The sequence below is a fragment of the Pezoporus flaviventris genome, unplaced genomic scaffold (assembly GCF_033815535.1).
Source record: "Pezoporus flaviventris isolate CSIRO_AGI_PZ_B2104156 unplaced genomic scaffold, CSIRO_AGI_Pfla_v1 ptg000057l, whole genome shotgun sequence".
Taxonomy (NCBI): Eukaryota; Metazoa; Chordata; class Aves; order Psittaciformes; family Psittacidae; genus Pezoporus; species Pezoporus flaviventris.
In genome coordinates, this window is record NW_026892605.1 from 5702883 (window position 1) to 5718100 (window position 15218).

General features: G+C 41.4%; 1 protein-coding gene across 1 annotated transcript in view; it reads left to right on the top strand.

Annotated features, from left to right (window-relative positions):
• The first annotated feature begins 3266 nt into the window (after positions 1-3266).
• Positions 3267-15218, top strand: part of PLCXD3 (phosphatidylinositol specific phospholipase C X domain containing 3) — a 102684-nt gene continuing 90732 nt past the window's right edge. The window contains exon 1 of the mRNA XM_061469485.1: positions 3267-3467. Within this exon, the coding sequence (XP_061325469.1) occupies positions 3365-3467 (103 nt within the window). The 5' untranslated portion in view covers positions 3267-3364. The remainder of the gene's footprint in view (positions 3468-15218) is intronic.

A 15218-nucleotide genomic window follows, 5' to 3' on the forward strand; every position in this document is an offset into this window, starting at 1 on the left:
TTAACGATGAAATTCACTCTCAGTGCTGAAGAGACAATCCTACTGGCAAAATTAGTCTGTTTTTCTGTTCCACAGAAGCAGAGATGTCACTATTCATCCATGCTGTTATACCTGCAGACTGGAAAGAATACAATATATGATGAACAGATAGTACGATTTCAATTTTCCTTCTCTTCATGGTTTCTTCAGTGAGTTGAGCATAGCTGTGAATCAAAGCAAAGATGGTCTTTTCAGTATCTTGGCACTGCCTTTCATTTTAGACGTACCTGGTCTCTCTTGAGCTTTTAAAGTATTTGATTCCTGAAATTCACTTTCTTTGACAGCTCAGACTTACGTGTAGGGATTTCAGTAATTTGGCCAAAAATGTTATTTTTTTTTACTATTTTTAAACAGGAACAAAAGGTTGTACAGATACCTAGATTTTGATTTATAAGCTTCCATTGCTTATAAATCAGTTAAAGTTAGTAAAATGGCAGGTTCAAACTAAACCACATTAATCTGCTCTTCAATCCAGATACAAGAAGAGTTTTTTATTAAGTTCTTCTCAAGCAGATACACAGACAAATGCTGAAGCTTCACACCACCGAAAAGCTCCAAGAAGTTACCTTTTTGTTTTACATCAAATCTTCCTCATCAATGTTTCTTCAGGTTGCTGTACAAATGCTTCCTATTTTCTGTTCCATAAAAGCTTCCTCTCCTATCCCACTTCCCTCCGAATTATTTAAGCCTACATTCCAAGTTCACAGAGACCCACTGGCAGCTTTTAAGCCTGATATCTTAGCAATTACAGTGAATTAGAAACAGAGGCAAACCTGCTCAAACAGAATTAGTGTGAGACATGTTAGGGGAGACTGGTTTTTTCAAAGCAGAGTAGCCATGGTTTGAAAATCCAGGCTATGAAGAATCTTACTTTAGGCATTAAGGAAAAAAAAAAAAACCAAAACCAAACAAACTCAGTTGTGGAAGCAAACACCAAAGCAAAGGCCAAAATAATCAGTTGTGGTAGCAGAGTTTCTAGCCAGTGCAGAAAAGGACGTTTGAGTTGTCCAGTAAAGTGGAAAACATTACTGAGAGACCTAGAATGACCAGAATGTTCAGGCGTTATTATACATAATAATACATTCTAAAATGACAGGATTTTGCAGCTATATATTTTGCTCTGAGCTGCACCCAAAGCTTTAGAGACTGGAGGAGGTCAACAACAGTATTAACAACATGTTTAATCTGTCAAAAAGCTGTATACTTCAGTTTTATCTCAGAAAAGATAGAGCAAATAGTGGAGCAGGTAAAAGTTCAACAGCAGTTTTCCAGGTAACCAGTGCAATCCATTAATTATTTTGCCACTCAGATGTTGGCAATCATGTCGATAAAAACATTATTTGCTCCTTACTTGAGTGCTCTTTAAAATGTTGACATTTTTTGCTGCAATTTCTACCTGTCCTTTGAAGGTGATGTAAAGTAACATCTTTCATCGTTGGGTTATTAGTGCGTTTTATGTTTCTGCGTACAATGCATGGACTAGTCTTTTTTTTTTTCTTCCCATGTTCACTAGTAGTAGTGATTTTGGAAATGGACAGATGAGCACCCTAATAGCCAAGAAGTAGCACTGCAAAAATTAAACTTCTCCAGTGTCTGTCAGCTTAATCCTCCTCCTTTTTAATTTACTATTTGATTCCAATTCAGTAACCCCCCTGAGGTCATCCATCTGTTCATGTTGCCCCACTTAAAATCCACCCTAAGAGTTATTTCTATAGCAAAAAGGGAGTCAGCAAAATTTCATTTATTCAAATACCTTGGAAACATTCATTCATTTAAAAAAAAAAAAGTTCCTTTATTTTGTGGCTGAAGGAAAAGCTTTTGTTCGTACTTGCTCTGGAAACTTGGACAGAAAGAGTAAAGTGGCTTGTTATTAGCTGTTCCCTGTGTTTTTATTCCCAAACCCAGGTGTTAAAGATGATGTTGAGTGAGAATAGAAGCTATAGGACTATAGCTGACCCTTCTGGAAATACAAGATGAGCTGGTAACTGGTCCCAGCTCAGGTGTGGCTCTCCCCAGGCTGTTTTTTTTGTCAGATCTACCAAGTGAACTCGCGCATATGCGAGCAACTCTGACAAGAAAACAAACAGTTATGCCGAAGTAAAAAAAAAAACAGGCAGTCAAGATGGCTCACAAGGCTTTATCAGGTTCATTCCTTCATTGATCTGGAGGCGGTAACATAAATGTTTTGTTAATGTCAACATTTAAAATGCTTCCCCAAAGACGAGTAGGTGGAATATGAGAATGAAAGATACTAGAATCATAGAATCCCAGGTTGGAAGGGGTCTTAAGGATCATCTGGTCCAACTTTTCCTGGCCTAGACTAGATGTCCCAGCACCCTGTCCAGCTGAATCTTAGAAGTACCCAATGCTGGGAAGTCAACCACTTCCCTGGGGAGAGTTTTCCAATGGCTGATTGCTCTCATTGTGAGAAATTTTCCTTGTGTGGAACAGGAATGTCCTCAGGATTAATTTGTGTCTATCGCCCCTATTTTGTTTTCCAGATGACTCCTTGTGAAAAGGGAGTCATCACCCTTTGAAAACTGCAACAGTACTACCTGGATTATCCTCAGGAGACAATGAAAAATAATCACCCCAAAATTTACAGATGTCCATGAAGTGTTCAAGTAAGGAAGAGTGTTATTTCAATGTGAGTAACACCACTGGAAAAGGAGAGGTTTGTCTCGGAGGGGGCCGGAGGCATCGGCTGCGAAAGTGTGCCCACGTCCCAGCACAGAAGCATTCCACATTCAGTCAACCGCCAAGGGCAGGAAGGGCACTGCGGGGCCTCAGGGCTATGGGGGAGCAAAACTCAGCCAGGGCCCCGCAACGCGAACCCAGGAGAGGTCGTCTACAGCGCCGTGGCCGCAGCAGAGCTCTCGGGCGGGAGCTGCAGCCACCCCCGGAGCAGGATTTAGGCGGTGGGGCAGACTCAGAGAGGCCTATGCTGCGGGTACGCGGGGCCGGTGCTCATGCGGAGCTCGCCGAGGGCCTGGGCCGGACCCTGTTCCCTCCCGCAACCCGAGCGTTATCTGAGGCGGCTTCACCCTCCCGAGCACGGGCGCCGTCGGCTCCGCCGACACCCGCCGCTGAGGGGAAACGAGGCGGCACCGGCAGCTTTGAGGGGGTCTCAAGGGACCCGGCACCGCAAGCGAGCGGCGGAGGACAGCGGGAGGGCTCGGGGAGGCGTGGAGAGTGGGCGTGGGGCGGTGCTGGGTGGGGCGGAGCTGAACAGGATTTAATACTGGGACCGGGACTGAGTCCGGGTGGTTTGGAGCGGGCGGCGGAGACAGCAACAGCGGGAGAGAGGTGGGGGTACGGAGGTGGCATGGCTTCGTCACAAGGCAAGTACGATGTGAGGTTTTCCGACTGGATGGCAGCTCTGCCCAGCAGCATCCACCGCATTTCACTCACCAACCTGGCCATCCCTGGTAGGTACTCCCAATTCCCCTCCCTGGCTGTGATGCGCCGAAGGGAGGGGAGCGGGGTGTTGGACGCATTTCACTGCCAGTGCCGCTGAAAAGGTAGCGGACCGTCCCCTCGCTGCTTGGGGTGGATCTGCTCTCCCCTCGAAGAGCCATGTCCCCTGCGCTGTTCCCAGGCCGGGGGGGTGGGGGTGGGGTGAGGTGTGGGGGGTGGATTGCAGAGGCGTGGGGGGTGCAGGCAGGACGCGGTTCTGGCGGCCCCGGGCTGTCACCAGCTCGGAGACGTTGGCGGGCAGCGTGCAGAGGCTGCACTCGCCGCTTCTGAGGGAAAGTAGCGTGTCTCTGTACCGCTTTGCTGGTGTAGCAGTCCTTGTACAAGACCTCACCCACGACCACAGTGCCGTGTATTGCCCGTTTCCTCTTAAGCTCGTGCGGCGCGCCGGGCGGGCGCGGGGCTTCCATGCGGTCACGCGCATACATTCGGTTTCACTGCTTATAGCCCCCGGAAAACATTCGGACCCGACACTAGTTTAAGTCAGATGAGAAATGGCAGTTCACGGTACTCTATGAACTCTTTCTTTACCTTGCTGTCTGCGTTCTCTTGGGAAGGTGTTAACTGCACCTGTAGACTTACACAAAATGCAAGTCAGAGTCCAAACCAGTGATCGATTCAGATGATTCCTGGTTTGAGGGAGCACCTCATTTTGCAAGACCTCTTTACCAGCACCCTGTCCCCTCTGAGTAGTCTGACGGCAGTAAAGGAGGTTTCAGAGATGCTCAAACAGCAATGTCTCTTACTAGGCTCCTTTTGAGAAGTGCTCGTTTCTTGCAAGTTGTGTGTAGCAGCTGCTTGTGTAACAACAGTTTTTATAGCACTACTTAAAAATAACTTTTTAAGACATTGTAAATGCAGCAGCTATTTGCTAGAATGTGTTTTCCATTGTTTTGTTTAAAGAAAATGCCCTTTTAAAGTCACATCTCAGTCTCTTACAATTTATGAAACTATGTCTAGTATTTCTATTGGTTTTTGATATTGGTTGAATATATCTTGTATAAAATTGCATGCCTCTGAGGCATAGAATATAGCATCCGTAACTGTTGTGTCAAATTATGTTGGAGCTGTAAAAGCGTTTGATTTGTTAATAACTTTCCATTAACCCCAAAACTGTGGAATGTTCTTGAACACGGGCTACAATGAGAAGTGAGTCAATGATTCATTGGGCTCTTACAGGTTGAATGTATTGTGTTAGAGACTTTTTATTGATTTTCAGGAGACCATGATGCAGATATCGCCTTTGATATGCATTACCTTTAACTGGTTTCCTTGACTGAAGCATCATAAGGCTGTTATTGGTGCATCTATCTCACCAAGATCTCTTAGTTACTTTCTGATAGCTTCTTTGTAAAATATAGGACAGTTTTTCACAATGGATTTTTTTTTTCCCAGAGCTTTGACAGTAATAATATAAGCTTTCATACTTCATTAACATGTTTAAGTAAAAAACCCAAACAACCACCACCAAAAACCCCAAACCAACTAACCAAAAAACAACAAAAACCCACAATACAGCATTAAGCAATGGGCAAGTTCTGCAGCCTGTGAGTGTGAAACCTGACCCCGTATATTGGCAGAAGGGTGTCATTCAGGTAGCAGCCATGCAGAGTCTTATTTTTTATGAGATTAGCAGCAAAACTTCCCTGAGGTGAGTGGCACAGTGTTCAGACCTTTGAAATTTGCCGTTCTGCTAGTGTAAATTGACATATACCTTTTATCTGCCTTTCTCACTTTTAAAATGCCAGCTTTGGCAAATAGAACCCTATGGGGAAGGAGGCAATATGTTAAGTATGAATTTGTCGGAGAGCCTGGCACAGACTGTAGGTCTGTGAAGTTTATATATGTTATCTTCTAACAGTAGATTTATTATTATATTCAACATACAATGTGGAAATATACAGTATTAGTACTAAGGCAAACATGGAATTGGCTCTGTCTTTTAAGAAGAAAAAACCTTTAAGACACTCATAATGCTTATTTGGAGGTTCCTTCCCATATGACCAGAGCTGAACATATATGTTGTGCATGCGTGTGTGTGTGTGATAACTGTTAACATACAACTGCTATTCAAGTAGTTCATGGAAGGAATGTGTAGAATCTAAAACGTCATCTGTCAAATCTTCATAGTTTTAACTTGTGTTTTTCTGTTTTGCAAACTAACATTTATTTGCTAATGTAGTCACAGAATTACTGATATACCTTGTGAATTGCATTGTGTTTCCATTGCTGCTTTTTTTCTTTTTTTCTTAAAAAAAAAAAAACTAACAAACAGTACATCTTTATTTTTTTCCAGCAGGATGTAATCTTCCCTTGCTCTGTAGGAATACTGATTTTGACCTTAATTCAGCAGGATAGAAATCAGTTCTGGAGCCAGAGTAACAGTCCAATGAATAAATTCATTGTAGAATAAAACAAACTACTAGCTTGAAAACATTAGAATGAATTTTCCAACTGAATGTATTTTCATTTATCCAAAACAGAGAACATTCCATTATATTAGGGGGAAAATGTTCTTTTATTAGAAATCATAAGTAAATTTCCAATTTTCTAGAAGGAGTATTGGAACTGAAATGATACACTGTGTCACTTTGCACAGACATGCAGGTAATGTTTTAACTATCGCAATAAGAAGCACAGACCCCATAATATTCATAGAATCATGGGATAGTTAGGGTTGGAAAGGACCTTAAGATCATCAAGTTCCAACCCCCCTGCCATGGGCAGGGATACCTCACCATAAACCACGTCACCCAAGGCCTTGTCCAACCTGGTCTTGAGCGCTGCCAGGGATGGAGCATTCACAACGTCCCTGGGCAACCCATTCTAGTGCCTCACCACCCTAACAGGAAAGAATTTCTTCCTTATATCCAATCTAAACTTCCCCTGTTTAAGATTTAACCCATTACCCCTTGTCCTATCACTACAGTCCCTAATGAAGAGTCCCTCCCCAGCATCCCTATAGGCCCCCTTCAGATACTGGAAGGCTGCTATGAGGTCTCCATGCAGCCTTCTCTTCTCCAGGCTGAACAACCCCAACTTTCTCAGCTCCAGCCCCCTGATCATCCTTGTGGCCCTTCTCTGGACTTGTTCCAACAGTTCTGTGTCCTTAATATATTAAGGACATAATATTCTATTCTGCTACTATGGCACTTCAAACAATACTGTTGAAGTTCTGTTATGCCTCTATTATGTTTAAAAACAAGTCTGATCATACTTTTTTTTTTTAAGGTCAGTTGTTAAGCTTATGCAGACACAGATTCATACTGTTTATCACCTCTTATACTTCCATAGCCAGTACTGGATTTTTTTAGTATTTCAGGAAATTTATTTATTTGTTTCATTCTCTGTAGTTCAAGCCAGGTTTTGTTTTCATGAGACCAGGAATCCAGTAGATGAGGCAGAGACACCTAATATAACTTGTGCCAGCTTTATCAATCTGAAACTTTTCCATTTGGATTCCTTCCAAATATGAGGATGATGTGTTATAGTATGATATTTTCTTCTTTCATTGTGCTATGTCTGTTTTCCTGTGAACTGCAAGTGGCAGATTTTCCCCAAGTGAAATACCAGTAGCAAATTATAGTATACGCTATTTGAAAATAGAATAATCTCTTTGCTTCCAGAAAATATTACGCATATTTAATCTTCTATTCCTATGAGAACTACAGCAATGAAATGGCATACTATTAGGATTTTGGATCCAGGTATGTCTCCTAGTGTCTGTAAACTGCCCCTTATATTTAAAGGTCTGCCTGGCTAAACTCACAACAGTCTGACTATGAAGAAGAGAGCTGTGGGTTTTTTGGTAATTTTTGTTACTGGGAGAATGGTCTTTTGGTAGTTCGTAAAGTATGATTTTGTTCAATGCCTGTGTTCCTTTGACCATGATAAGAAATAGGATCTTTTGTAGATAATGTACACTTCGAGAACTGAAATCTTTGTGCCTCTGAATTGAGGCTAGAAGGTGAGGTATAAAAAGCCTGTGTATTCTGCTGTGTTAATGCCCTCCTCAATCCAGGTTGAGGATAAGAGCTATGTGCAATGCTGTACAAGAGACATCAGTAGGCAGCATTTCCTTATGAATTGTCCCATGTACTGATCAATTAACTTTCTTGATAATCTGTAAATATGTACCTCTTTTTATATCAGTCTGAGTTTTTGAGCAGATAAATGTGTAATTCATGTTGCTTTTTCCCCTGATGTAATATTCTAAACCTCTGAGAAGTCTGTACAAACAATTTGTGATGGGGAAAAAAAGTATTTTCCTCTTCAAGAAACTAATCCCTCCACCCTAACTGGTGCTAAGATCTGCCATATGAATAGTCTTGATGAAGGACGTGTTTGTCCTTCATATAGTTTAGATTAAAATCTTCTGAATGAATTTGCCTTGAGAGCATAATTTTGAGAGCTGGGACTCTTCAACCTTTAGTTTCACAGAGGAATTTTTCTCTAAGCAAACAAAATGTGTGGCCTCAGTATGTGCTCTTATTCACCATGAGCAATACAATTCTCTGTGAAAATTATTTTCACAGTGATGTCATCTTGGCAAATATGTTTCCTTAAGAGGAATGTACAGGACCTGACGGGCTTCTTTGTTTCTCAGAAGAGATATTTTTACCTATAAAGTTGTTTGTCCATCAGCCAGAAAACAATTACTAGACACAGCAGAAATAACAATGGGTCATTTTAAATGAGAAGCTGTTGGCAGATGGAATTTTATGGTACCTGTCTTTAGAAACAGGCTCTAAGACTTGAAATTTGTGTTTCCCACTGTCCCACACTTTGAAAAGAAAGAGCAAGACCTCATAGAGAATTAGTTTACCAAAAGGGAGTATGCATGTTAAGGTCAAAGATTTATTAACAGATTGAGGTGGTACGAGGAGACTTGGAGAAAAGCATGCATGTTATCATAGCTGGAATATTTTGTCTATTTTGTGAATGACAGCACTGCTGAGGTAACAACAGTGCTGTTTCAAATATTTTCAGTCCTTGTCTTCAGTTGTAATACCTTGCAGATGTTCAAATGGTTACTTCTTGAGTGGACACTTGTCATTCTCACCCCTACAGGGAAATTCTTTCATCTTACAAATGGCTAGAAATAATTTCTTGTTGGTTGTGTAGACATGGAACTTTTTCACTGTTTAAAAGTTATGAAGCAGCTCTTTAATTTTGATCTTGAGTAGCTCATAAATTGGATGTTTTTGAAGTGAAAAGTGGTTGCCTTTAGGAAGCACTTGAGACTGGTTTCTGTCCTTCAGCAGTTTACAGAGTACCTCTGCTTCACTTGCTGGGGTCTGATTCTGTACGAAACTAGCTCAGCCTAGAACCATAAACTGATGATGCAGGTAAACTTATAAATAAACCTATAATGCAAGTTGCCTATTAGCTTTTTGAAGTGCATGTGAATATCTGGAAGAATTGCTTCCTTTTCCAGCACACCCTGTACTCTATTTCAGCATTCTTCTACCTGAAAGAAGTACTTTATGCTTTATTTTCTGCTCAGAAAATGAACAAAGATCTGACCCTAACTTTTTAGAATAGCTCTTTTCCTAATTGATGGCTGTCTTTTTACATCACTTTAATCCACAAAATAGTGCTTCACTCACTGACCCTGCACATGCTAATGTCTCGTTTCCAACCCTTCAGAAATATTTGTTTGATACTGTTTTCTGTGGCCCTCATAATTTCTCCTGCTGTGACATGTTTTTAACATGCACAAAATGAAGCTGTTTCGGTCCTCACGCTGCTGTAAAATTCAAACAGTTCAAACTTTTAAGTTACTTGTCCATATGTTACACAGAGTAATTTGAAACTGATTTTGCTTGGTTTTCCAATAGAAGCTATTTATTTAGTCTAGCAAACTCTGTCTGCTCTGTCTCCTGCAGCTTAGCTCCATCAGAGCTGGCTTCTTCTCTGACCTGCCTTGCATCCCACCACCATGGCAGGTGTGGTACAGGGAACGGATTTATTACCATCTGTAATTATTCCTCTCTTTCCATCTCACTGAATTGCTGCCTCACTTAATCTCCTGGCTGAAAACTTGTTAACTGTTCTGTGTATTTGAACTGCTCTTACCTTCTGACGGTTTTTAACTTTGTGTCTGAAGTTTGCTTTGTTTGGTAACTTTCTAGTATTCTTACTATAGCACAACTTGTACTGTGTCTTTCACGCAAGCTGATACACTTGCTTTGAAAGTGCTCAGGCACACTTGACTGTGTAATTAATTAAAAATGCAGGTGTAAAGTAGGCAAAGTTGTGAGGACTATAGCTTGTAAGCCCCCTAAGAGGGAAAGCTATGAGGACTGTAACTTGTAAGCCCCCTAAGAAGGCTATGCAATTTCTTCTACTGCTTAGCACAGATATTAAAATTTTAGCTACTGAATTAGAAATGGATGATATATTTTTAATAAATACTATTCAGATTTGGGAAACAGATTTGTGTTTAACACAAATGCTCTTCAAAGAGCAGTTAATTCAAGGGAGAATGACCTCCATGCCCATCTTGTCCTTTCTCCAAAGTAGGTACAAATTATAGGTATTTAATTTGTGAATGGATCTGCTTGTGCAGTCCTTACAGTAAAGCCCATGAGACGCTGCAAAGAATATAATTTGCAAGAAAGATGATTTGAAATCTGGAAGTGTTTATTTTAATCTAAACTTTTGCAAAGTTGAATGTTTGGGGGTTTTGTTGTTTTGGGTTTTGTTTGGTGTTTTGTTTTTGTTTTTTGTTTGCTTGTTTCTTTGACTTACTGGAACATACCTTGGTTTCATCTTACCAATTACTTTCAATAGCTGTGTAGTATCAACCAGTAACTGAACAGAAATGCTAGGGTAAATCAATGTAAACAAATGCAATGAAACACTTCTTTTCGCTTCTCTAGCAGCCTGCCAGCAATGGAAATCACTAGTGGTTTCCTCTGGGGGATGCCCATCTGCAAGAAGGGCCAGAAGGAGGATCCAGGCAACTACAAACCTGTCAGTCTGACCTTGGTGTCAGCGAGGGTGATGGAGCAGACCATTCTGAGTGCAATCACATGGCACACACAGGACAGCCAGGTCATTCGGCCCAGCCTATATGGGTTTATGAAAGGCAGGTCCTGCTTGACTAGCTTCATCTCCTTCTGTGACAAGGTGACTACTTAGCTGATGAGGGAAAGGCTGCAGATGTTGTCTACCTAGTCTTTACCACAGTGTCCTATAGCATTCTCCTGGAGAAACTGGCTGCTCATGGCTTGAAAGGGTGTACTGTTCACTGGGTAAAAGACTGCCTCCATGGCAGGCCCTAAACCATGGTGATGAATGGAGTTAAATCCAGTTGAAGGCTGGTCACAAGTGTTGTTCACAGGGCTCAGGAATGGGGCCAGTTCTGTTTAATGTCTTTAGCAATGATCTGGGTGAGAGGACCAAGTGCACCCTCAGCAGGTTTGCAGATGACACCCAGCTGTGCAGGAGTGTTGTTCTGATGGAAGGTAAGAAGGTTCTGCAGGGGGATCTAAACAGACTATATCAATGGGATGTGGCCAACTATATGAGGTTCAAGGCAAAATGTCAAGTCTTGCATTTGGGCCATAACAACCCCCTGCAATATTAGTCTTGGGGCAGAATGGTTGGAAAGCTGCTCTGTGGAAAAGGACCTGGGGGTGCTGATTGACGGAGCTGAACATGATCCAGATTGTGCTCAGGCTGCCAAGAAGGTCAACAGCATCCTGGCCTGTACCAGCAAGTGTGGCCAGCAGGGCCAGGGCAATGATCATCCCTCTGCACTGGGCACTGGTGAGGCTGCGCCTCAAATCTTTTGTTCAGTTCTGGGCCTCTCGGTACAAGAGAAACATTGAGGTGCTAGAGCAGGTACAGAGAAGGGCACTGAAGCTAGTGAAGGGTCTGGAGCACAAGTCTGAGGGAGCAGTCAAGGACACTGGGGGGTGTTTAGTCTGGAGAAGAAAAGTCTTGGAGGGGATCTTATAGCTCTCTACAGCTACCTGTGAGGGGGTCAGTCTCTTTTCCCAGGTAACAAGTGATTGAATGAGAGGAAATAGCCTCAAGTTACACCAGGAGAGGTTTATATTGAATAGTAGGAAAAATTTCTTCACAGAAGGGGTTGTTGAGCATTAGAACAGGTTGCCCAGGCAAGTGGTGGATTCACCATCCCTGGAGGTATTTAGCTGATAAGTAGATCTGGCACTTAGGTACATGGTTTAGTGGTGAACTTGGCAATGTTGGGGAATGGTGGGATTCAATGACCTTAAAGGTATTTTCCATCCTAAATGATTCTACAATTCTATGGTTTCAATGATGAATAGTTTGTGTTCTTATTTAAATGTATTAATGCTTCTCATAAAAAAACTGTACCAGTGCTGCGTATGTTTGCACAGCTAGACCACTTGAGGTAATATTTCACATTTTTATAGTAACGATTCAGTTTCTTTGTTGGATATAGATAGGCAGTAAAGGAATAGTTTGTGCTAAGTGGTTAGTCCCTGCTTCTGGGACTGCTTAGGTGTTGCCTGGAGTACAGTGCTCAGTTCTGGGCTCTTCAGTACAAGAGAGACAAGGAGCTCCTGGAGCAAGTTCGGCAAAGGGGTACTAGAAATTATTTGAGGTTTTTTTTAGCCATTTACTACATGGAAGAACAGATGAATGACAAAAATATAAATTGTAGTTCATAGTACCAATAGTAACCCCTCCTTATTGTCATCTGTCTAAGATGCTTCAGGCAGAGCGAAAGATTTTTCTTCCCTTGTAATTTAGTGCTCAGTAGATGGGGACTAAATACAAAAATGTGCTGAGTACTGCCAGCTCCCTTGGAAGCTGAGGGTTCTCAGCCTTCTGTCAGCTCAGGTCCAAGTATCTAAAGAGAATATTCACTGTATTCTATTCACATATTGCTACTGTTTCTACTGTAGCAATATGTCAAAGCCACTTAAAAGAATGCTGGTTTTTTTTTTTTTTTGAGGTGAAACAGACTATATTGTTCTCTCTGTTTGGAAGTACAAGTTTGGGTTTTTTTTTTCTGTCTATATTAAAACCACTTCATGGTTTTCATTGATGTAATTTAAAACAGATCACTAAAAATATTTTCAGGTGCTTTGCCATGTTTTAAAACATCTCTGTTCATATAAAATTAAGCTTAATCTTTGCTTCATTTTGTTTCTTATCTGGTTAGCTTGTATACCTCATGCTTAAATACTTCACCTCAATGTTTTAGCTACAAAATAAAATTTTGTAGAACAGCTAGAAGAAGAGAAATGGAGGGGAAAAAATGGTTTTCTTAATTGTGATCCCAGGCTTTGCTCCCCTTTGTGTGTGACACTTTAGGATGTTTCATACAATTTGAGAGGTGACATATGCTGCTGCTATGAAAGTGAAAACCTATCCATGAATTTTATTGGCTTATAAATATTGCTTATAATTTTAAAAAGCCAGGATAAAGGCTGCTGAACTAACCTTGCCTTTTAATAAATTCTGTAGTTTTTTGTTTTCTTTTGTTTTTTCAAAACCCAGTAGGATGAATAGTATACTTTATGCATCACCTTGTTTTCATGCTATCATCCACAATCTGAGTTTTAATAGAAGATTTTTTTTTTTTTAATCTTAAATGTTTGGCATGTATTTATACATTGGCACCTATGTGACTTGGTTTTATAATTATGAAAGGTTGCTAAACTAGGACTTCAGTGAGAGTAGGAAGGATGTACAATAGATGAGTTATGCGTAGTGCTATGCAATCAAACTGACACCTTAGGACATCAAAGTATATTAGTTTAAAATAAGTTCTTTTTGCTAAATCCTTCTGTTAAAACTGTATCCTTAAAAATACATGCTTCCAACAAGACAGGATGTTCATACCAAAGCCAAATGAACCAGGATGTGACTGGTCTTATGTCTCACTCAAATGTTTGCTGTTATTTGTGAAGCTGCTGTATGACTATGAGGAATAATCCCTGCCATGTGTTCCTCTTTGTAGACTGGGGTTGGTAATCTTAAGAAGACCACTGATACTGAAGCTGTCCTTCTTCTTGGGAGAAGAGCTGGATTAGAAAGTGTGCTGCATGGATTGCGGAATGTTTCATTGACTCCTAGGTGGTACTTTGGGAGAAAGGCTGCAAAGATCATGTGAGCTTTTGGTGGAGTGCTGCTTTCCAGCCATGTGAATGCTATTCAGATGTTGCTTTGTCAGCAGAGGAGATGTTTGAGTAGGTACTGATTCTAGTTGCCAGCAGGGGAATCTTGACTGTACTGTCTACACAAAGTTCTTGGTTTCCTTTGAGGTTGCATCTTTAAGCAAACCAGGATTATTCTTTGCTATTGTAAAGTGACTTCAGTTTTGTAGCAGAGACCTGTTGGTACACAGGCAAATAAACATTGGATTAAATGTATCCAGGGTCACACATTGTGTGCGGGGCAATGGTGGAAATTTAAGGATAGGATGAGAAGTGCTGTGCTGAGGGAGGTGAAAGGTGTAATTAGTTATGTGCACTTGGCTCTGGTGTCTACTTTGGCCTGTGTCATGGTAAAGGCTTAAAGATAAGGTGAGAATAAAGGAATATTCCCTCCCACAAGTAACCTTTCATTCTTCCGGCCTCTGGATTTCTTGAGCCAAAAGGTTGCATTCAGATTATTACATTGTATAAACCCTGATGGACTGCTTTTCCAGAGACTCTCATGGGAGAGCTGTGTTCCTTAGTCTGTAAATGAGGCTGGAGTGGGGACTTTATTCTTCTTGGCCGCTAGAGAGCGCAAGGTTTGTGTGGCACTGGGAGAGTGCACAAGAGGGTTTGCGACACTGGCTCAGTAATGGGAGAATGTGACTGTCACAAGTTCAGGTTCCTGTTTCTGGGACTGCTTAGGTGTTTGTCACTGACTAGATACTAGTTAGAGCAACAATATTTGCTCTGTGGGCAGTGGATGCAGCCTGAACACCTCCTTCCCAGCCAAGCATGAATGTTTCTTTTTTGTGGTCTCCTGGGGCCTGTGAATCATGCCCACCACTGTAGAGATGTAGTAGCATGGCTGGAGGATGTCCTGTTCATTCTCCCAGTGCTTCGTAGTTTCTGACTGTTTACAATCCATGTAAATTTTTTTTTTTTCTGGAAGAAACATACATCTTTCTGAATCACATATGTTGTGACAGCTGCTCTAGAAGAACTAATATTTGTGGTGGTCGCTTTCCAGCCCCTCATGTTTTTTAAGCAAGTCTTCAGGCAACAATAATCCAGCAATGTAGTTTTAGAATTGGAATTCATCTTTCTTTCACAGTGCTTTCCCAGCAATTTCCAGTAACAAGAGAGAGAAGGCTTCTTAATCTTTAAACAGCCTTTCTAGGCCGTCAATTTTATCAGAATAGTAGGAGGCTAAACAGGGGAAGTTTAGATTGGATATAAGGAGGAAATCCTTTCCTGTTAGGGTGGTGAGGCACTGGAATGGGTTGCCCAGGGAGGCTGTGTATGCTTCATCCCTAGCAGTGTTCAAGGCCAGGATGGACAAAGCCTTGGGTGAGATGGCTTAGTGTGAGGTGTCCCTGCCCATGGCAGGGGGTTCAGAACTAGATGATCCTAAGGTCTTTTCCAACCCTAACTATTCTATGATTCTGTAATTCTAGGTGATGGTGTTTTGTTGTCATTTTAAGGTTTTTTTTTAATATTTAAATGGTATTCAAAAATGCCAATAAATAAACTTAGTGCCTTGAAAGCAATCTCATCCTG